At 25.9% G+C, this 26,668-nt stretch overlaps 1 protein-coding gene across 1 annotated transcript in view; it reads left to right on the forward strand.

Annotated features, from left to right (window-relative positions):
• The first annotated feature begins 4,041 nt into the window (after positions 1-4,041).
• Positions 4,042-26,668, forward strand: part of LOC112593707 (F-box/LRR-repeat protein 7-like) — a 30,530-nt gene continuing 7,903 nt past the window's right edge. Inside the window, exons 1-3 of the mRNA XM_025338224.1 lie at positions 4,042-4,342; positions 11,301-11,396; positions 20,698-21,426. Coding sequence (XP_025194009.1) covers positions 20,718-21,426 — 709 coding nt within the window. The 5' untranslated portion in view covers positions 4,042-4,342; positions 11,301-11,396; positions 20,698-20,717. The remainder of the gene's footprint in view (positions 4,343-11,300; positions 11,397-20,697; positions 21,427-26,668) is intronic.

Below are 26,668 nucleotides of genomic sequence, written 5' to 3' on the forward strand. Positions count from 1 at the left end.
TTTAATATTTCAAATTACAAAATTGCAATCAGTAGACAGCAATACTGAATATATTTACACTACTAGAAATAGGTACATAAATATCTATTTCTGCTAAATATACTTCAGTACCTATTTCTATTAGTTAGGTCAAATACCTGGTGCCAATAGAAAATACCTAAAAGTTTTATTGTATTAATGGTAAGTGGAAACTAATATTAACATTAACCTTTACTATATATTATATAATATATATAATATATATACCATATTACCACTGTTGACTGTTACTAGGTTACCTAAACAAAAGTTATACAGCTATAATTCTGTATAATATATTAATATATACATGGACGCCCATAGGTAATATTTTAGGAGGGTCAAAATAAAATATGTTCGAATGTAAGATAATAAAGATTTAATGTTATTTTTCACATATAAATGTATACACTATTACACTATACATGCATGTTATATTTTTATTTGTATATATATATATATATTGTATTAATAATAATTGTCATACGAATAAATAAATAAATAATTAAATAATAATTTTAATAAGTATATAAAAAAATAGAAATTAAATAATTTAATTATGTATATTATTCTGTATCAGTAAATAAGAACTGTAAATTTCTTCGTTTTATTCCAAACATATTAATGACATCCTGAATGAAAGTATCCTTGTTTGCGTTAGGTTAAAATATTTGTAGTACCTATATTGTGATCTTTATAGATTTACCACAAATTATCTGCGATAAATAATTTTACGTATAGGTTATACGGACTACAGAATACGACCTATCTATGATGTTAATATACGATAACAATGAGTATATTTTTATATTTATTTCATATCTTAAAAGTGATTTCAATGAATAATTTGCCTCGGTAATAAGGTAATATTGTGGTAATATTTTTTTCCAGGAGGGGCAAGTTCCCTGTCTTGCTCCCCCCCCCCCCCAATGGGCGCCCATGAATATATATAACATAATTCGTATCTACTGAGTGTAATCGGACTTTTCACCATAACTCATAATGTTTATAATTGTATAAAATACGTTTTTAGGTTACTTTAGTCTTTAGGTATACTTGTAAATTATAATTAAGAACAAAATATTCATTTCATGAAATGGAAACCATTATTTTTCATTTAATTTTTTTTTATTTCATCTATGTACATTAAGAAAGAAACTACTTATTCATTAGCAATAAAGTAGAGGAGTGTCGATTACCCGCACTAATTGGGACCGATGGGGGAACAGATGATCGATTAGTAAATAATGATTAAAAATAGAATTTAAAAATTAAAGTACAGTATGTACCTATAACGTATTAGTGTATAATATGAAATTATTATACATGAATTTTTAAAAGTAGATACGTACTATAATTAATTTAAAATTTAAAAATATAAACATACATAATATAAAATAAGCATTCATACATTTTTGTATTTATTTAAAATAATAATTATTTTGTTTTTTAACGTTTACAAACCAACTAAATATATATTCTACAATAAAATGATCCGTGGTAGATAAAAAACCATACATTTTTTTTCTGTTTTTTTATTTTTAATTATATCTATTATAAAAAAAAAAAAAAACTAAAAAAAAATCGTAAATTTTACATATCTATATAAATTGAAATTTTAAAAATAAAATTATGTATTATGTATAGAAAATGTCAATATAAATATTAAAGAAAATTTGAGTACCTAGGGTTATTTATTTTTTAATTGCTTGTACGTATATTAAAAAATTGATTTTGATGAAAACTGATTTTGCGTAAAAATTCTCGTTTTTCTCAATCATTGAGAAGATAACTAGCCAGTTTTTTCAACTTCCTTCTTAAATTATCAGCAATATTCACTTTTCTACCCCCAAAAAAGATTTTGAGGTTGTAAATCTAAGCATTTTTACTGCTTTAAATTTCAATAGATGATAAATGATAAAAGACACAAACATATTATGAAATCATTACATTTATTATTTTGGTCAATGCTCAGAATTTAAAATAACATAAACACATTGAATTTTTGAAATATATTAATTATCCTTAATTCGTGGAATAGAAATTATTCATATATCCGTGACTGACTTTTTAACAAATGCGATTCCTGTATCCTATGGTAATCCCTTAATACGTTTCCAGCGAAAATGGCGCAGAAAAAATATTATTAACAAAGTATAGAAACTTTTATTCAAAAACATAAATTAAATTGAGTTCATGTTAGAAAGTATATAGTACTAATAGCTAATCCATTCTCACACACCGTAAAAATTCTAAACTTTTTTAGTATTATAATACTATATATTTATGTATACTGATAGTAAATTATTTATTTTCTATCTCTTTGAAAAAACTTCATTGTAGCGTTATAGGAATTCAACATAGCACTGTTTGATATATAATTTTAAGTTTTTGAACTTTCATGGAAGATATATTATAATGATTTAGATTTTTTAAGTTTAATATTATATAAAATCCTCGTTATCTATTTGCTTGACTGTGTCATGTCAAATTGAAGCTTTCATTGTTAGATTTAGAGTTAGTAACCTAGGTCCTAGATACAACAATCAGTTATGACACCACACTTATCTTCTACCTACTCTACATATCTGACATGATATATCATTATCATATAATATCGAGTACACAAAAAAATTAATCATGTATTGAAAGAAATGTCACAATTAATTTTTATTCTTTAAAAATAATTTTTAGATTAATAAAAAAGTATTTAGATGTAAAAAAAATAAATAAATGAGAGCTCTCTCAAATAGGATATTCCTAGAGTTAGAATATTTTGATCCTTTTAGATGTATAGATTATCACCAAATTTAATATTCAAATAACTTAAAGCTTATAATTATGGTGTTCTTTGCAATAAAAAATCGAATCATAGGGGAGAGACCTCAATATGCTTTTTGAGAGAAATGATTATTATTTTTAATAATTTTTATTTGATTTGTGTCTTGTAATTTGTATTTTAAATTGATAAAAACTAATTATTTAATAACTATAGTAGTATTTTAGAATATATCATTATTATGTAAAATTAAAATAGTCAATAGATATATACGTTTTTATTTTTTTAATCAAAGATAAATCTGTACATATTATAAATAAATACAATACAATTTAATTTAGTATATACAAATAGGTAGTGTTAAGTGATTTAAAATGTTTTAATATAATATTATTAAACTTAGGTACATGTATAAATTACTTTAAGAAATTATTTTTAATTCTCGTAGACAATTAAAATATACATAGGTAATTCAATGCTCTAAAAAATATGATAAAATATAAAATTAATTAATAAGTGTATAAAATATAATTAAAAATGTAGGTACAAGTCCCTAACCTATTCATTATTAGAGTTAAAGTAGAAAGCATTTTTGAATTACTACCTTTTATTTTTAATATATTTTTAAGTACTAAATAAACTGCTTAAAATAAATATAATTAGTGAAAATACTTAAGAAACTTTTTTTTATGAGTATATTTAAATAATACTGTTCTTTATATGATTCAGAATCGGAATATTTCAATAAAATTATATATACGTTATTTTTTCTTGTATATAAAATTAATAGATTATTACAAAAAAATTAATATTTTTTAATCCTTTGAGCTAATCTTTGAGTATCTTACGCTGCCTAGAAAGTTTCCTCATTTTGTTTCTATTGACAATGGTTACTACTTATAAATTATAATACCTACTACGATTACTATTATATATGTTTATCGAGAGCCTTTATAATTAAAAATGTGTTAATACTTTGAAAAGTACGTAAGAATATGTTTTAAAGATTGAAACTATATTATAATTTATATGATGAATACAGAATGTTTTTTTAGGGTAAATATATTTATAATAATTTTTCTTCATAATAATATATATATATAATATAATATAATAATTCATATAAAACATTAAAAATCAAGGTATCCGTCATTATCGTTTAATATTATGTGGCTGCACTGTAACGTTCGTTGGCCCTCTCCTTCTTGTTTCCTTACAACATGACTACAGGAGTCTGCAGACTGCAATGGCAGTCGTCAGATGCCATAGTCGTATACGTATACTTGTTCCATTTTGTTGTGCTGGTCGTTTGTTAGGTAGGTAGCAATAGTTTCGCGTTTCACCGTTCATTCCATTAAGTGATTTCTGTAGTTCGTCATCCGTTTTAAAATATGTATTAAACCTGTAAAGAATTTAGTGCGAAATTTAATTCAAATATAATTTACGCATGTGTATAGAATAAATAATTAATTCGTGTGTTTGTGATATTCGTGTTTATAAAGTGACAATGATGAAAACTGCAATGATTTACTACAAAAATATTGGGTAAATATACATACCTACCATATTATTATTATATGTTTTGAAAATATTAACTGTAATAAATTAATTGAATATGTAGCTTACTTTATTTCATACAATATTAACTAAATGAGTTTAAATAAAATAGGTTTTAAATTTATAAATTATTATCGTGTTGAGTTTAGATATTATACGTATTTACTACGCACTATAATACATTAATATATGTTTTATATGTTATAATATCATATGCAAATAATATATACATATACATACACACATACATATGTATATATGTATATATTTGTTTAATAATTTGTGAGTAAAGTTTTTGTTTATGATTTTATTATGTTATCAATAGAATGAAGGTATTGTTTATTCTTTACTTGAATATCATATAATTTTATAAACTTAAGTATAAAGATTAAATGTGCATTTCACAACCAAGATGGTTTAATTAATTTAATTACTTATACTATTAATATGTTTTGAACTAATTAAAATTGTGAATTTGCAATAGGGATGGAATACACTAATATAGAGATGCCTAATCATCCAAATCTAAAAATTCGCTTTATTCTTATTTAAGGTGTCATTAAATACCTTCACAGATACCTATTATTATTTTCAATAAATAATGTACATTTTTGGACATTAATACATCTTAATTTTTAATATTTTTTAGATACTTACCATTAAATATTAACTTTACAAAGACGTATTTTAATTTTTTTTTTAATCGGATATTTCCCGTCGAGTATTATCCGCGATTTAAATACAAATAGTTAGAATAATTGAAATAAGAAAATTATTCTTCTTTTCAACATAATATGTTTAATTTTTTTTTTTTAAATTTACTTAATGTCATTGATTTTGATAACATATCATCGGTATTTTTCTATTTTTATGCCTGGGCGAGCACAGTAACAAAAACAAATACCAGGTTATTCGACTTCGATATCGTTTTTAGTTTCTTTTTATTTATTTAGTGATCTAGCTTTGGAGGTTTTGAACATTAAACTATTACAATTTGATTAAACGTTAAAAAAACATCATTTTAAGGAAGAAATATTCAGTGCATCATGATGGACGGTCAGTTGGAAAGACTCGAGTTAATGGTTAAATCATAGAAAATTTTGTAGATAATATACTAAAATTCCTTTGTCTGATATTTTTTTATGATTCTTACACAGCTTTCTGACAGTGGTTTACCTATTGACCCAAGATAGGTTTTTATTTTATGTTTCGTGCATTTTATTACCATTTAAGGTATGTATAAATTATAAATAATAGAATTTTTTAACATAAAAGTGCTTCAAAAGTTAGATTTTAAAATTCGATTTTATATGATTACCTCTTTAGTGTACCTTTTTATTTGTTATATTTATTATAATATCAGTTTCGTGCTTAAATGGATCGATAAGGTCATATTAATGGGTTCTTTGGATTATTTATTTCGTAAATATAAAAAAGGAAACAATAAATTGACAACAATGTTTTATTATTATTTAAATTTGAAAGCGATTATAAATCTTTACATTTGAGTATTTTACAACAAAAGTGGCGTGTTCAAGGGGTAGTTTTTAGATTACAACTCTCCCTCTCAACCATCATGTGTCTATAAGAAGTAAAAAATGAATATATCCTAATGATCCTTCCCTGTTTTTAAAAAATCCAAGCACTCCATTATATAGCGTATTTTTTTAACATTTGACTTAATTATTACATAGGTATATTTGACGTACATCATATAGTATACTACTATATCTAAGTTTTTTATAATCCTTTTTCTCATATAATTAATAATTTTAGGGCTTAACATTAAATTATAGTATACTATAATTTATATATTTATTTATCTGCTATCATTATTTACATTTAATTCATTTCGAACATCTTTACTCTAACTTAATGAAAAACTAACAATTTAAAAATTACGTATTTATTAAATACATATTAAATACAAGTATGAAATACAAATTATTAAAAGTCAACATGATTTGATAAACTATGCTTTCTGTTCTGTTTGTAGTTAAAACATTAGTACTAACAATAACACTACTACTATCTTTTAGGTGATGAAGCAATGAGATGAGATAGTGTCCGATATAACTTTACATTATAATGAAATATTAATTAATTGTTAATATCAGTATAAGCTAATAGTTATTTGACGAAATATTTCATTGGATAGAATTGATAGAAAAAAAGTTTATTTTAATTCTAGCATATTTGTATACTGTTTACATGAAATTTTATTGTTGTCATACAAAATAAATGTTGGTAATACCAAGAAGACATACTGTTTAATTGAGTTCAAAATTATCAAAAGAACTATTAAAATAATGTTATTATTTTGATTTAAATGATTATTATCAATTAAATAATAAATATACTTAAAATCATTAACTAATAGCCAGTTGTCATTAAATATATTATTATAAAAATATTAAATATTTAAGTATATATTATACGCAATATACTTAGATATTCAGTATACATTTATCATTTAAAAAACAAAAATTTTTATGTCAGCTTAATACTATATTTATATTATATAATAATAAGAAATAATGAATAGTAATGGAGGATACCGAATTGCTGTGATTATTATCAAAAAAGAACGTTTGTATAATACCAAGCAAGTCCATTCTCTTTGAAATATTATATTTTTACATACTAATAAGTTATAAGTATATACAAAAATATTTTTTAAGACTAAAAAAATAATACCTATTATAAACCAAAATAAAAATAATAAAATATTTACTCAGGTTATTTGTATAAAATCATTTCCAAATTATGTCCACATAACAATTCGAATAGTTGTTTATTGTATTATAGGTAGTAAATATTATGTTGGGCTCCCCGTTGAGTTCTAGACCGATAAGATTTCTCCGCCACGTGGAGATTACTTGTATTTAATACAAGGACGTCCCTTGGTTTTTTGAATAATTCGGTTTTGAATTTTAAATTAAGGTAAAGATATGTCTGGAAACTATCACATATTGAACAGCAGTAAACCATAAAATAAAATAAGAATTAAAAAATGTATAAGGAAAAAATAACAATGATGCATGATAGAGGTTATTACACATAAATATAAATATATGATGCTCTTTTCAAAATAAAAATTTATTAATTAATACAATATAGTATTTAGTAAAAATGTATTTTAATTACAAGTTAAATAAGTCTTTGAGAAAATGTAAAATATATGTAATAAGACTGCTGTGACTCAAATAAAATAAAAGGTAGATTATATTTAGTATTTTATTTTTTTTTTATAACTGCAATATACGCGTATTTATTAACTTTTGTAAGTTATATTCTTTTTTAATTTGATAATATGTAAAAAAAAAAAAAAAATGAAAATGAAAAATGAGAAATTATAATAATTATCTACAGTTATTAAATATAAATTTATTTGAGTGCTTAAATCACAGACATTTCATAAGATTTTCTAAAGACTTGAATTTTTAAAGTCTCGTTTAAAGTTACTAGTATTAAAGTGTAATTGTCTGTTATCAATCATCATGTTTTTAGTAATCGATTATAATTATATTCAAAATAATATACACTTTTTTAAATAGATTTATTTAATATTAAAAATTATATTTTTATGGGGAATTATAGTTATTTCGGTTTTTGAATAAATAAAAATTTAAGTAATATCATTTTTGTAAAGAGTTCAATAATAAACTATAAATATTTATTTGAAAATTTAATGAAATAAAGACAATTTATAATTGATGTATAAAGAATTATTTTAAAAATAAAATTTTATGTTAATACAGTTATTGATGACGAAGGCCCTAAATAATTTTTCTTCGTATACAATTTGTTACCTATGTAACTAGTTAGATGGACACATCTAAAGTTCTTTAAGAAATATTTTTTTTAAATTTAGTTTAATATTTAGGCTCAAAAATTTAATAGAATAGTAGTTTTGCTTACATACACAAATCTTTGCGGTTTTCATTGTGGCTAGGGCGTCTTATCGTGAGAATACTTCTAGGAATTTAACTACTTAATCAAGTTATATCCATTAATTTTCTTTTTTTTTTGAAAAACTCTATATATGTTTTTTTAAAGATGTTAATAGTTATTATTTTTTCCCACAAATTGGTAATATTTCTTGTTTTGTAATGAAAAACAGAAGAATACGTATTTAGATAATTAAAATGATGAGTGTAATCTCATGATATTATAGAAGTACAAAAACTATAAAACGATGCATAATGACTTCGAAGGTGGGAGACGCAATATTTTCAATTACATATTTATGTAGGAAATAAATTAAACTATTTTGTTTATTATTTGTAACAACCCATGTAGAGTGCATGTAAAATTTGAAACACTTGAGCTTTCAAGTAAATTACTGTGATGGCACTATATCAGTAATTCGCAGTTCACGCTAAATCTTCAAAGTTCCAACATTAAATAATATAATCATTTTTATCAAGTTGTATAGGGATTTACAATTTTTATATAGTTAACATATAAATGTACGTTGTAAACTTTATAAGAAAAAAAGTTGATGGATTGTTTAATTCTCTAATCTACGAAAAAACTTCAGATTTTTATAGACAACAATTCCAATCAATATTTATTATCATTCGTGTATTTTATTAATGAAATTATTGACAGAACTACTTATAATTGTATTAGTTATTATTTTGTTCGTCCAATAGTACATATTTTATCAATAAAAATGAGTTATTTTAAATTGATATTTTTGTTTGAAAAAAATCCAAGGTTATTTGAACTCCTAATTCCATCCCCTGTTTACGTCCTTAAGTTAGTTTTAAATAGGATGTGTAAATATGTTCAGAATACAATGTGTAATAGGTACATTTTGTTTTTACGGAGGACACTACGAGATTTAATGTGATTTTGACCTAGACTTACGATGCTGAAAGTCGACTACATTGTATACTCTCGTTTAAGTCTTTGAAATAGATTCTAAAATTAAAGCGAAGCGAGTAACATACGTAAAAATACCGAGTAGTAAAATATTTTTTAACTTTAGAAAGATATGTAGTAGAAAATTAAATCCAGATGATAATTTTTGGGGAGGAAGGAAATTAAAAATAAAAATAACGAAATATCTTGACATAAATTTTCAAAAAAAATTATTTAGTTTTTTTGTTGTTACTCAAAAATGAATAAAATTAAGGTATTAATAAAAATTTCACAAAATTTCTTGAAATATTTATAAAAGCATTTACTAATCTATTTATTTTATACCTATTTAAAAAAGTAGACAATTTAATTTATTCGTGTAAGAAATAAAATATACGGACGTGTTTTTTTTTACTTGAGTACCGTCCCCTAAATTTATTTGCACCGGTTTTGTATTGGAATAAAAAATCCAGATGAAAACCATATTATTATTATTATTATTATTATTATTAATACAAAGTGAGAGAAGTAGAAATAAAAATCAGAACCTAAGCGTGTATTTATGTTTTGATAGCCTGAAGCTCCTAGTGTCGAGATCGGATCGCGGGAAGGCCTGCTGTTGTATGCTCATATATATGTGCATATGCGCATAAAATAATCCATCATTCCAACATTCACAAGCGCACGCACGTACTCACATGTAACGCGCGCGCGCGCGCGCACACACACACACACACACACACACACACGCACACTTACACCCGTGGGCAGCCCGTCATTTTAACCTATGGAATGCCACTGCACCCAAACAACATTTTCGCCTGATCTCCATTTCCCCCACTACCTTCATTCTTTAAACATCCTTTCTTCTTTACAATAATTTTTGGAATTTTTTATATTTTTAATCTTTTGTTAAATAATAATAAAAAATTGATAAAAATTATGAAATGATATTAAATAATATAAGTACTTACTACAGATTACAATAGTACTATAATCTTAACTCTAAAAAAAAGAATTTTTTATTCCTGATAGTTACAAATATTTTTCTACTTGTCAACCATATTTTGAATAATTGAATAATAATATGACGTACGAATTATAATTATGATTTATTATATAACTCGTTGTTCGGCCCCTGGATTTATAAGATAATTGTGTATGTGTGTTTGTGTGTGTGCGTGTCTGTGTATGAGAGAAAAATGTACTGATAAATATCTCAAATCCTAAAGGTCTAATTATTAGTCAGGGACTGGTTGTTGTGATAAATTAATACTGTGGACGCTGAACCATAAGATATGCAAATATCTAGGCGCGTCTGCTGACCGTGTTATAATAATGCGGTGTTTCTTTATAGAAATGTTTATAGAGATTATAGGTAATGGTCTGTTACAACCTGAATAATAGTATAGCTTATAATTTAAAAACATTTAGGAATATGAAAAAAGTACAAATTTAATTTCTATGTGTACAATATGTCCGTAATATATTCATGTATAATACCTATTATAATATCAGATTGTGTGATAATTATAAAGGTTAATAATAAAAACAATTTTTTTAAATAAAACGAAAATTTTTAAAGTTTGTACTCTTAAAAATTAGTCATACTTTTATAATATTTAAAATGAAAAACGTATAAAGGCCCTTACACACTAGGAAAATAAGTTGGCGCGGGGACGCGATTTTAAATCGCCGCGAACGTTCGCTTAAAATTTAACAGCTTGTATTAAATTAGACCATTTACACTACGTAAAGCGAGCGAATAAAATCCGCGATCAATCGCACATGCATAATTTTGGGCGTACATTCGCGACGATTTAAAATCGCATCCGCGCGTGAACTATTCACTTAGTGTGTGAGGGCCTCAAGTGCAAGTACTACGTAAAAGATATCATTAGAAAAAATATTAACAAATAATATGGCAATTTCCGTGTATTTATGTATATATTGCGTAGGACAGTCGTGTATATTTTATTGGCTATAAATTATATTGTAACAAGTACAAGTATTTGGAATCCAATTGTAAATCCTGTTTAGTAATTAATTTTTACACTTGTTTTATTTTTATTTTTAGATTACAATAAATTCTTACTATAATATAAATATTGCAATGGACAATTGGAATTGTACGGATGTGTGATTGATTACCCAGATGTCTAGCGCCAATCAGGTAATAATTTAATATATATTTATATACTAAATTATAATCAATATTACGATCACCTTCACAATTATTTACCTGTAACTATACGCATGGGCGTAAAAACCGGATGCTCGAGACTCGGGTAATATAACTGAATGCAGATGAGACCTGGTGAGGTTACAGTGAATGTCGTGTCTTTGGCTTTTGATCGATTTATCGCCAAACGTCACTCCATCTCGTTGCAATGTCTTTGTACCTATTTCTTATTTCTTATTCCATTATCCAGGTCTGTTTCACCGTTGTTAGATGTATCCGGAACAACACTATTCCGTAAATGCAAACTTGACCATGCATATGGCATACTAAATCTCCTGTATAAGCCATCACTGTAAAAACACAGTATCCAGTGTATTTTATGTAGAATAATTATATTTTAAAATGAATTGATTACCTATACTAATTACCTAATATTTAACTAATAATTATTGGCTTAATTTAGTTTGATGTTGATGGCAGTATATTTATAATTTTTGTTTTGATAAATCTAAAAGTGCAATTAAAAAATAATGTTTATTGTTTGTATACACATATCATCTTTATATCTGTATTTTTTCATGTATATGAATGAACAGAAGGGTTTTATGTTATATAATTATTTGGTGCGACATTTGAATAATTTCATGATATTTTGTCACTAAATTGCTATAAATACCTTTCCCCGAATTGTATAATAATGTATTTTTCAGTGAAAACTTATGATATTGATAGCTTGCAATAATAATTCTATTCTTTATTAATTTATGGTTGTTTGAAAAAACTTTGGTTACCAAATGATATGTGCAGTATACATCAATTGCATAGACGGTTCAAATAATAAATTGTTTACGATTCAGCGTCTGATGCACAGAATGTATACTTGTTGTATTACAAAGGTACATTTTAATATTTATAGATTAAGTAATAACTAATGTATAAAGTTGGCTGTTATTTATTTGTATTCTGAAACACAAAACGTTTTACAATTATCACAATGTATCATCTTGCTTCCGAGTTTTGACAAGTCGAAAACAAATGCTTATTGATGAATTTCTATGATACCGTGCATTGCCATGATCGGGACTTGGCTAACTCATCCTATAAATATATAGGAGTTAGTGTACCGTAATAGCGTGCCAGAGACTGCTGATCTATGCAAGTTTTACGCATCGGTGGAATATACGTTCAACCGCTATTATATCTAACCTGAAAACTATATGTATGAGAACAGAAATTTTTACTACCATAGAGTTCGACTCACTGCACGATACCGATCGCTCCTGTAGTTCTGCGTAGGATGACCGTATTATCTTTTGAATCTCTGCACGAGCAACACTTTAAATAATAACGACAAACATAATAAAAAAAATAAAAAAGAACATGTTGCTATTACATTGTGAACGCATTCCCTTCGGGTGTTTTACATTGTGTTAAAACTTTTTTTTACTATTTTACGACTTTATATTATTATTAATTTATTATATTGCTCCGATTAATTTGGCGCATATTAAACTTACATACGTAGGTAGATGTTATCTTGACACACTGTGATTTGTAGTTTGGGTGGTCTTAGGTATTCTAATGAGTTAACGAGAAGAGCAAATCGCTTGGAGGATAGGAGTTTGATAAATATAAAAGAACCATTGTTATTTATGTTGTGTAGGCAAAACCTTATTCATTTTTTTGCCAAAATTTAGGAATAAATGCCAGTTTTATGTACTTTAATAATTAATTGTGGTATTTTAAACTTTCCGTAACAAAGATATTTTTATAAAAATAAATATTCAATGATGAAAACTCGTATACAGTATATGTCTTAACTCTTAAATACATTTTACATATTTTATTTATTATATTTATACGTATTCTATACAAAATTACTGAAAAGTGAATAAATTTACTTTTATAACTAATATAATTACTTTTTTCCACACATTAAATAACAATAACATATAATTTGTAAAACCTCCCAAGTTGTACGGTGAGTTTCTGTTTTCTTTTGGTAACATCGGAAATATGTTAAGTTTGTTCCAGTAAAATAAAAAAAAAACCCCCATATGAATGAAATGACGAATGCATTCTGTTTTTGTCGTATATTGTCGTACAACATAAAGAAACTTGTCAGCTAGAATTTATTCAATTCACTAAGAACCCCACTCGAAAGAACTGTATGATTTCGAATATGTCAGATTATCTTCGTTGTGCAAAAAAATCAAATATTTCTTTTATTCTTTTACTCGTATTTCCCACGGAATTTATGACATTGGATGAACTTAAGTTGGTATATACTAAACGTAAACATTTTTTAATATATTTGAAATACATGAATTAATATTTATAACATACATATTAATATATTATGTAAATTCTATAGTATAAACCTTAACCTGAGTATTTAATATATAGCAAATAATATAGTTCTTATATAAAATATTTTAAATTATATTTTAATATATTTAGGTATAGTTTAAGTAATTACTACTCATTGCACATATTAATCTATTAATGTTTATATTAAGTACAACCTATACTAAAATTGTTAGTTATTTAAAAAACATGTGTACATCTTCACTAAATATTTTAATCGTTACGCCAACATCCGGTATAAGTTGTAACAATGATTGTTATTTATCTTTTTTTCCGAACTTCATGGTTAACAATAAGATAAAGTTTCTAGTATAAAACTTCATAGTTGAAAAGAATAATTGAAAATAGCGTAGCTAAGTTAATTTTTTAGAAACGGTGAAGAAGTATGTGATACCTGTAGGTAACAGGTATTACTCGGGAATAAGAAAATCAAAAAAAAATTCTTTAGAAGAAGGGATCTTGGATTAGTCTCGCACATGTTTTTCATATTAGTCATAAAGGTTCAGCCAACCATGTTACAATTACGTATAGTATATATTATATTGTATTATTACTAATATATAGTATATATCATTATAGCCTATATAGTATTATGATATATATATTTATAATACTGGAGAATTATATAACTATATAATTTCAGTTTTATTCTCAATTTTATAGATATTATTTGTCATTTAGTAAATTTAGTATCTACTATTATACATTTTAAAATATTAATATTATAATTTTGTGTGAATATTTCGTACAATTTATAATATAATATAAATGTTACTGAAATGCAATAATTGCTCTACTTGAAGTCGTGACTGCAACTATACTGGCAATCCGGTATTCCTTTGAAAATAGGAAACTCACGTTCATTCACATGTTTCGTACATTATCTACCGTATATATAGTTAACTACTTTATTGCAATCCAGTAGCCGTAATTTTTAACTCTGTTCGTCTCGCGACACATAATAAAAATCCAATCTTTATCCGTTACGCATTAATTACTCTCCCATAATATATTCACCCATTAATTTGCTATCGACCGAGCATTTTCCATTGAGTGTACGTGTGTTCACGACCATTGAACTCAAAAAAATCTTGACATGTTTTAAGTAAATAACCAGTTTACACATACGCATACTCGTGTGCTCGCGTTCACACACACACACACACACTTACACATTCACACACATAAGTGACTTGTTACTTAACAGCATTGCGATTACTAATGTGCAACTAGTAGCCACATATGGTAAATTACGTTTTCATGTACCCAAACTCCACAGTGGACCACCAAAATAGGAATGCGTTGGGATTCTTTTAATGGCCCATAAGTTTTTCTCTTTTATTCCATTTCATATCAACTGTGTCAATGCGTCATTGTTGTTTTTCATTTTCTTTGTATGCGTTTTTACTATTATTAAGTATTTTTTTCTTATATATATATATATATTTTAAACTCCTTTAATACGGACTTTCCGACAAATTCCTAGTCTGTGGAATTCCAACCATACATGGTTTTATCATAAAGTTAAACTCAAAAACATTCTACCTTGAGATGTTATACAAAATAAATAATAATCAATACATTTATATACGTTTATAATATGATGATATAAAAATGAAGATTCGAGGAAATAAAATTATATAAAGAATTTAGTTGTTATAGAACATGTAAGGAATTTAGGTTAAGTATTATAGAATGTTGGAACTAGAAAGCAGAAGTTTTATTAGTGTGCGTGTGTGTTTGTGTGATTTATTAAGAAGCCGGTGCACCCACCACTATTTTCTATAAGAGAGAAAGCAAATATTCTCGTATAAAAATATGCAATAAAAATAAATAAATAAACTAAAAGCTATTTTAAATAATTTGATAGATTGAATTTAATAAAAAAAATAATATTAATTTAATTTTATGAAAACTATAGCAATGATGCTTAAATTTAAAAAAAATGGTAGGTATGAAATATATATTATGTACCTATATTTACTATAAATATATTTTTTTGACAAAACGTGAAGTTACGCATGCCACTTATTGTATTGTTGTATTCAATATCGGTTGTTTCTTTTTGGTGTATTATTAAACGTGGATAATTTTTTTAGAAACTCTTTTAAAAATTACTATTCATAACTTTTTAACTTTTGTGTTTGAAATATTTATATTTTTAACATTAGACAATTATTATAAACAGTTGATATTTTGGCCACTGTCTATAATTATAACTATATTTTAGATGAGTTGATTTTGGGTACAATAAATAGATAGATAAATAATTTTGAATTTAGTGAACTATTTTTGCTTAAAATTCACTTTGTGTGTCAAAAATGTAATTAAATTTAAAACAAACTAATAATCCTATTACATTTATTCATTTATTTTTATTAAATCCTCATCATTTTTCATGTACAAAGTCATTATTATTGTAAAGGCATAGGGGTTTTTTTTTTTTTATTTAAAAAAACTACTTGCTTATACTTTTTTATTACAATTTGAGTGAGAAGTGACAGGAGGCTAAGGATAAATGTCGGCTTACTATCAGAATAGTCGCATGTTTGATCTAAATCTCAACCAAGCCATCATGTCAATGTTTCATAGTTATAAAATCTATTTGCATACTTAATAACACACTGCGTATTATATAGATTATTATAATAGGTAGTAGACATATTTTGTTTAGCAGTGGTGTGCACTGTACATGGAAGTACTAAAATAATATTAAATATTTAAAATGAAATCATAATATTCGTAAGCCGGAATAAGTAAGAAATCTTTGTAAAATTACTTTTATAAAAATTTTATATTAGTAAAATAAACCGTATAATCAATTGTTCTAGAGAGCACTAGAATAATATATAAAATGATTTTAACTTTAACTCAAGCAACATTAATCTACTCTATTATTACTAGGTATACTTAATGAGATATATTTAAATTAAGTTTTGAATGCATCATTTTTTTTAATGTTGATTAATATTTTTAATATAAAAGTAAAAATGTCATTCAATTTTACACGACTATTTATTATTTATTATTTTTTTTATATATTAATTTTAGCATTGCGCAAAACTTATCTAATACTGCAGTTACAAACTATGTAGAGTTCATTAAGTTAGAACTATATAATATTTATAAATTAAATACTTGAAATGAATGACAATAATGAATAATATAGCATGAACTTATATATTTCATAGATTGTAATATATAGTTATTGTGGTGTTTATTTTGGCTATTATTCTATTTCCTAAGTGATTCTATTATATTATAGATAATTATTATATGATTAGTTTGCATTATACATAAATTATAATAGGATATTCAGATATTTTGATATTTATTTATCACTATTATATGAATATATATTTGATTAAGTACCTAATTTGTTTCTATCTAGTTAATATACAGTAGCTTTTACAATTTTTTATATAATACATAATAAAACAATTTGATTCCAAGCTGCAAATTTATTTTATTAGCATATTAATTATGATGATAACAATAAAATTAATATAATAGTGGAATATTAATGATATTTTCAAAAATTATTTCGTATAAAATTATTTTTAATAATTCATTACAACTAACGTATACCTAAACGGCTAAATACAGTTCTATTTATTTGGTAATTTGTATAAGGTAAAAATAGATATTAAATTAAAATTTTACATTTGTAGATAATTTATTAAAAATAATGCAAATAATACCAAAATCATTACTAGAATAATGTATATTGTATTTTAAATCATTTAATTATAATATAGGTACTATTATAGCTATATACATATATTTAATGTATTGTCAATGTTGTATCACCTACTTTGTAATAGGTAGCCAAAGGTAGGAACTGTAGGTCTATACATATTATAATATTTTAGAAATAAATAAATATTTTAAATGTTATTTTATTAGTATAGAGACATTTTAAAATTAAAATATTAAAAAAAATAATAAGTAGTATTTTTTTAATTATAATATTCCTAGCATATTTTAAAATTTTAATTTAGAATATTATTGTAGAACACGAGTAATAAATAAAAATCGTACGTTATTTATAAAAATTCTGATTAATTATTAAAAAAAAAAGCAATTCCAAGGATATTCTTCATCACTATTGTACACACGATGTTTAATTATTTTGTTCCATCGGCAGTAACTAAGTAATTAATAAAGAAACCGCTATCACATAGACATATGTGTTTTTTTTTTGTCGGGTTTTGTATTGGTAGAGATCTTTGAACCTGGCGAAAAATCGGTTTGGCCTTTAGGCACCTGCATTCTTTGGGTTGACTCCCTTATGGTTGACTCTCATTAGACCGAGTTGCCTCCGGTGGCACATACTCATGATATACACGAATCGTTTTGCCACGATTGCCGTAGTCACGACAACAGGATGGAAAAAAAGAAGAAAATACGTTCGCAATATTTCTTATTAAACAATCAATCTCAATTTTACCATCTACCACGTTTTTCATGTTATTTTTATTGTATGTAAAATTTGTTCCACTTTTTGTTGATATCCACCCACAAGCTAAATACTATAGACTGTTGTAAGGTGTTTTATGTACTAGTGTATTACCATAGTTATTAGTTATTAGTGTTATTACACATAAGATGCTTATTAATCAGAGATCAATAAAATCACATAATATATATTTAATATTTATAAGAGACAATGGAATAATATGGATAGCAAACACCACATGATGATTAAATAAACATAAATACGATGCTAAGTCTATACTCTATAGAATATACGATAAATAATTTTTATAATTTTAACACATATTAAAATAAAAATACTAATGTATACCTAATCATTTAGACAATTTACAAATATAAATAGTGATAGGTAATTATAATATTTCTTATTTTATGTGACAGCGAATGGAATATAAACTTATCACTCACGTTAACATCAAAATTAATATTAGTTTGACATTAGAAATCAGAAAAATTTATATTATATAATGGAATAATTAGAATTCTATATAATTATAACTGAGTAATTATTATGTATAATATTATAGTCGATAATTTGGTATTTATTAACACATTTATGGAAATCGACCTATTTGAAGATTTGATGAAATGTATGATTAAAACTGTGATGGAGACACGTAGTGAAAGGATTTAAATACTTAAATCTTAATAAGGCAATAAAACTTATGTCTCTTTAGAAATTAATTTCGATTTCGAATATTGATTCCTATATAATAATTAAATCAATTTTTTTCGTGTTTTTTTTATTTGTATTTACTTAGTGTTCAAAAAAGTCTTATAAATTTAGTCAATTTTATTATTTGAATAATAAAACAATAATTATAAGTACTTTTATTTTTATTATTTTTAAATTAAACTTATTTAGGCCTCTACGCGAGTTTTCTCTGTGAGACTTAGTAATCTTTTTTATTTCAAAAATAATAATAATAATAATAATATAACCATGTACATTTACTATGCTTTTTTTATTTTAAATTTTTGATAAATTATTATAAATACATCAGAAACAAAAATTTAAAAATTTAAATTATATAATGATTGATAAAAATTTAGTAAATTGAATGAAAACCAACCACAAATATTTAGTTAGATAGGTTTGAAAATATTTTCATATTTTGGAAGTCAAATGATTTCTTTACGTGTTAATTTTATGATAATATAATTTATTTAAACTATAGTCTATCTGTTAGAAACTATTTACGAGATGTAACAACTATTGAGTTACTGTTTAATATTATGTAAGTATAACTGTTGTCTGTTTTATAAAAATTCTTTATGACGCGGTTAGTTTCCATACCAATATTTTGTACACACATTTATTTAAAATAACTATGTTGTCTATGTTTAACATATTGTTAAGTTGAACTAAAGAAAGAAAATTAATTGTATTTTTTAATTCAGAAAGAAATATGTAGAAAAATTAGTCCACATCATATTCATTAGTATTATGTATAATTAAAAATTTAATGACATATCACTATAAAAAGTGTATACCTATTACTATTTCTATACCTCTATTCATTAGATCATCATGGTTTACTTGTAATATCAGCTACTAATTTAAAGGGTATTTTATTACGTCGGAGTTATGTATATTAATTAACCCCTGATTCTCTTTTCAAAAGCTATTTTTATTATAACATAAGTATATTTGTATAAATTATATAAGTACTTAAATACGTAAAAGTAATATACAACTATTTAATTTAAGTATAAAAAAGATTTACCTATAACGTTCTAACTTGCATGCAATTAAACTTGACGGTTAGGTAACACCGGTATTTTATATTTTTTCGCAGCTTTTCTTATCAGTAGTAAATACTTGTAATATTATTCTTATCGCTGATGATGGACAAAGATCAAGATTTATCACTCAATTTGTATCAACATAGTTTAAATTTATATGGATAAAATATTCCTTGTGATTATATGTAATTCGATTAGTATTGTTCAATTCAATTACACTAGAAATTCGAATTGTTGTAAAATCTTGATAACTCTATTATTCATAATATTCATATAGATTATAAATAAAATACTATCGTGATAATCATACGTGTCTTTGATCAATTTAATTTAATAAAACATTTTATTCTGAAAAATAATATTTTTTTGTTTTTATTATATCGCTCTATATATTATTTAATTATTTAATATAATGCAGAATGAATTACAGTACTGACATAATATAAAGTGCAAATATCGAGTCAAGTGACAGATATGAATCATCTTTTTCCTAAAAAAAAAATATTATATTGTTATTAATATTATATTTTTTATTATTACTATAATCGTATACTGACCAACTTTTTGAAAATATTTTTGTGTATTTGCAAAAATAAAATAAACTAAGGATTCTTATTAAAACGAGTTAAAAAAAAAAAAAAAAAAACTAACGCCAGTTTTATTTGTTGTTAAATTTTTACAGGCAAACATTAAAAGTAAAGTATGACGCACGCAAGTCGTTTATCGCCGGTAATATGCCCTCTAGCAAAGTTGGGACGGTCGTCTCCTGGTTCTCTGGAGTTTACACCATCCGTTCGAAACACGCCGTTTCACCACCCGTACACGGTACTAGAAGCCGAGACTAGCTTTACGTACAGCCCGACGCTACGGTGTAGTTCGCCGTGTTTGGACCAAGGTTACCATACGTTAGTGACCGGCAGTGGTGTCGGTGATTGCGCCAATCTGCCACTTCACTCTACAGCTACCAAGCACCGGCGGTCGCAGTCACGGACGGTCATCGGTTCGAACTTCGATCGGCTTCGAGATGAGCTGGTGCTCAAGATATTCTCGTATCTAAACAGCGCGGACCTTTGCGCGTGCGCGGCTGTGTGCCACAGATGGGAGAACCTCGCGTGGGAGCCTGTCCTGTGGCGGACGATCGCGCTGTGCGGCGAGAACACCTGCGGCGACAAGGCGGTCAGGTGCGTGTTGCGCCGGCTGTGCGGCCGTACCAGGACCGGAGCGTGTCCGGAGGTGCAGAGGTTGTTTCTCAGCGACGGCACTAAGATATCCGACAAGGGATTGACGGCGTTGGCAAGGCGGTGTCCCGAGCTCACGCACGTCCAGCTCCACGGCAGTCCGAACATCACCAACGCGGCCATATCCGAGTTGGTCGCCCGCTGCCCTAACTTACAGCATCTGGACGTCACCGGTAAGTGGCATCATTAATTATTATTTACATTACTGTAGAGTATAGACCATGTCGAGGGGACGCACACATTACAAATAGTCATGCGATTATTTTACCAAGGTTTTTCTATGATTTTCCTAGCCAGTAAATATTTATAAATAGGTAATAATATAGTCATGGTCTGTGATAATAGTTTATATTTAAGTGGCCAAACATTAAATTTAATTTGTAATAATAGTTGACTTTGCGTGTGCATCCTATATTGACGTATAGTATAATTTATTATTTTTATGTAATAATATAATATATTAATATATGTTTGTTGCATCGATAAACGAGTATTTCTCGGGAAACGGTTGTCGACGTCCAGAGTCCAAATAAAGGGAAGGGGTTGGGGAAAGGGGTTGCAACTCCGGGTCCCGATATTATTTGGGTCTCAGGGCCCCTAATTAAATATTAAAGTGGGCACTGTGAAATTGTATGATATTACATTGATTTTATTAGACATTTACAAAAATGTATTCAAATTTCGTAATAGAATTTAAGATTATTATCTAATCGATAAAATAAGCTATTAACTTTTAAGATAAAGTTGGCCAAAAGCACTTTATTATTTGCTTATCCCATCCTGTCACCAAATCTTCAATATTTGTACTAATTAGCCGACCTGTTATTTGATCACACGAACTGCAACTGCTGTAGCTTATAAACCGCAATTATCATAAATATCAAGGGTTTTTGCGAGTGCTCAGCTCTTGTTTAAACATTCTAAACGCGTATATAATATTATTGGTAAATAGTAAATACCTTTCAGTCTACAGTTTATCTTTAAATAATTTTTTTTTTTTGTCAGTTTCGCATCATTAGTACAATCGGTATAATAGTTGTTAGTACTCTATCGACTATTGTGATGATAAAATAGACAAAACTATGATCAAACAGATGTTGAATGAAAAAAAAAGTATTGTGTTGAAGTGTTGCGCTGTTTAGTATTTGTCAATACATTTTTGGCATTTAAGGATATTGATATGACTTGTAGTTGAGTTCTTCGATTAATAGAAATTTTCTTAGATTTCCCGAAGTTATTTTCGAGTTTGATCCTTTTTCAAAACAATATATGAATGAACGCGTTTATAAAGGGTCAGGGAATGTATCTTATATTTCGATGCAAATTTGTTACGAAATAATTGACCTATCGGGAAATAAAGTTTCATTAAAAATTGCAAAAACTAAATATTTTGGTCTAATTTTAGATTTTAGGTACTCCAGATAGAGATCAATTTGTTATTGTTATTAGATACATACTGTTATAAAGGGTTAGTTTTTAAGCGATTCTTAACATACATATATTTACATATATTAAGCTATGCTGACTTTTCAATGGCCGAAGAAGTAATACATTTTTTTGGAAAATAATAAGATAAATCTGTAACATTTTAGAGGTCAATCATACGACAATGCTAATAACATTACTGGTATATATGAGGGTTTACAAGCTCAAATAAAATAAAAATGCAGTGTTACTTTATTTTCCTTGTTTTGTTCATTCCCTAAATTTAATAATGCAGTGAAATGCTGTTTAGAAGCAATCAAATTTTTTTGGTGTTGTTCAAAAATTGTATACATATTTTATGGTCTTGGCATATAGATAGAATTAGCTTTTTACTGGTATATAAAAATTATCACTTAAAATATTTTAAAACTTACGAATTATATACTTAGTCAATAAGTAGGTACCTATACAAAAAAATGTAAAAATAAAAATATGGATCTGCGCCCTCCTCTTTATAATATTTAAGTATATAATCATCGTCTATCAATCAACATGAGTAAATTATAACTGTGTAAGAACTAAGAAGTATTTTTAACGTATAATAAATAATATATCATGTATAGTTGTATAGATTATAACTGCGCAGACGGAATAACATTTGTTGCTTTCTTTCGAAACGTATAATAGATATCATTTATTATTGCGGTATCAACCATCAGTGCGTATAAGTTATTTCCTGCCAATCGTTTTCGTGTATTATATAGATAAATGTTATGATATTAAGATATGAAATCTTGTATATTCGATTTTAAACTGCAGTATTGGGTGGTAGATGTATATGTAGACAGTAGACATGTCGAGTGAGTGAACGTAAGCAGACATTAATTTATGGGCGTTTCATGAGTGATTTCAAGACATTTATAGGGTTTCTTTAGGGCTTATTTCTGATACCATATAGTTAAACAAATTTAGAGCTTAAAGATTTTTTTCCAGTATGTAGGTCATCTGACATCTCTTAATTTATTCTTATAATACATTCTTTAATACATTGATTACTATTCACTAGAATTCCGATTATTATTGTTAGTGTATCCATGAAAGACTATATAGATACATTATGTTAGAAATTATTTAAAAAAAGTAAAAATACTTAATTAATAAACGAGTAACTATAGAGGAATATGATGTTAAAATTACAAAATGTTTTCATACAACGTACGTTTGGATTTAAGAATTGTGGCTTACAATATTTGAATAAACATGACTTGCATTTAAAAATAATATAAGCTGTAATTTTTATAGTTAGAATTTAATATAATATGGTAATAATTATTTAAGGTTAAAATTCAGTAGGTACATGGGAATGTATGAATTATTCATCGTGACTAGAGTCTAGATATAATGTATTTTTGATAAATTTCGAATTTAACTAGTTCCAAAATTGCCTATGCTGTACTTAATAAAATATTGTTGTTTACTGAATGTGATTTGAAGCTTAAGATACTATAACATAATACATTAAATACATTTAAAAACGAAAAATATATTACAAGTAAACAATTATTTCTTAAGAGGACGCTACACCGTCTGTGTTATCTCAGTCTTGCATAGATATATTCAACGTTCAGTTCAGTAGAACCCATCATGTGTTGTTAGCTTTAATATTAAAGTGAATTTACTTATCATCAAATTTAAAAGTTAAAACATTATCAGTGATTTTGCTTTGGATTTTTTTTTGATATTTTAATTTTTAAACTAAAAATAAGTACTTTCAATTTGTAATTTTACATATTTAATATTTATACCTTGCTTCAAAATTAAAACGTTGAAAAATTACAACGCTAAATCACTAAAAATGTTCTTTTAACTTTGACTTTAAGTTAACTGACTCTAATATTAAAACTAATAATACATAATGGGCTCTACTGAATGCAAATTTGCTATGTTGTATGTATGTAATACTGAGACAATACATGTGGGTGTAGCTTTCTCTTAAAGATAAAAAAAATGTCTTATGAAAACATATATCATATTATAATGTTATGTATTTATAAATATATCATAAATAAAGAACTTTATAGTGTTAACGGAGAATTAAAAAATATATTGGTAAAATAACTATAAATATAATTAAATAGATGAATAGAAATAAAAAATCACAATGTTTAGGTTTTTGAGTATAGGATAATGGGGTGACAATTATTTACAGTTAGGTACAATAGCCCTCGGGCGAAAAATTCTTAAATGCGACCTCGTCTTCATTAATATACGCTTATATATAAGGTATATTATATGTATATTGCGTATGAAATATATACGTTACATATTATATCAAATGAAATCATATAATATTAAAAATTAGCTGAAAAACCCGTTGAATATCAAATTATATAAAATAATTGGTTTAATAAAACGTATAATATTATTCTACTTTGGTTGATTTTCTGATAAATGTTTACAAAGTTATTTTAATAATAATAGTAAAAAAAAAACTAACAAAATATGATCAACAATAATTAATGACATCTTTTAACACTATATAAACATATACTACTATACCCATCACTCGTTTATATATAATGTGAATTATAAAATTTATGTATAAATAATATATTATACATTTTCTCAAAATGTCATTCGGTAATTAAACTCTAGTAGAACTATGGCGGTATAAACATTCGGCTGGTCATTGACAAATGATTATAATTTATATAATACATAATACGCACTGCCGATAGCGGCCAAGGACTCTTCTAGACGTGCGGACAGCTTCACATACAACACACACACACACACGCATACGAGACACGCACAATATAATATATTATTATGTATACTTACCGACTATACAATACTATATTCTTTGCGGATCGATTTCGTAGAAAATTATACACATACACATACACACACACACGTGTATGTGTATACGCGTATGGCATATATGTTATCTATATATTATATTTAGATGGGCAGGTAGGTACATTGTACATTTGTACGTGTATATAAATTGTATATAATATAAATTATCCTTCATCACAATGATGTCTCGGTGTATGGCGTATGCCAAGAGAAAAAAATGTCCTAGCGGCTAGCACCGCCACATTAGGACTTTTTTTTTATTTATTTATCCTGCACGCGTGTTTGTCTACCGACTGTTACCTATACTGAGATTATCCTGCCACCACCAGCTGGTATACCACTGGTATGGCGAATAATGCTCGCACGAGGAATTTTTTATTGACTAGTCCCTACTTACAATCTACTATACATATTATATGTAATACAGACGCGGCTAGCGTTAAAGTCGTTTAGAATTTAGCGATGGTAATCTACTGTAAACAAGTATTATTTATGTATGTATAAAGTTCATATAGTTCCAAAACAGCTTAACCAAAAAAATAAATGTTTGTTTTGCTTAAAAAAAATAATTATTTAATAATATAATAATTTTTCTAAAACCGAATTCCTCCCAGTCCTGTAATAAAAACATTTTTATTGTGTATGATAACACATAATTTGTTGTTTTGATACCTACTGGCATTTGTAAATGATAAATCAGATAAATTTAGTACTTACTAAAATGGCTAAAAATGTCTAAATAAATTGGTTGTGAGTTAAGTAATTGTTCTGGCTTTTAATACATGGAAACATAAGATATATTATGATTGGATGATCTATATAATAATATAATAATGATAAAAAAAAAATAACACCACCCTGTACCTGTCAAAAATTTCGATTTACTATTAATCAGGCTTTACATTGGAATCATTTATTCAGTTTTCGAGTTTTAGATATTATAAAAAATGCAGGTGTTTAGGATTATTGAACTTTTTTATACGGTTAAATATAAATTTATTTAGGTTGATAACAGTGAATTCTGGTATCTGGTTTAAAATAATAACCATGTTTTATATCAATTATGATAAGTTTTTTAATATGAATTTAAAATAGTTATCAGATGTTATTTTTTAAGTAAATTTAATTTAA

Source organism: Melanaphis sacchari, unplaced genomic scaffold (genome assembly GCF_002803265.2).
Source record: "Melanaphis sacchari strain LSU unplaced genomic scaffold, SCAv2.0 Contig20_pilon_pilon, whole genome shotgun sequence".
NCBI classification, from domain to species: domain Eukaryota; kingdom Metazoa; phylum Arthropoda; class Insecta; order Hemiptera; family Aphididae; genus Melanaphis; species Melanaphis sacchari.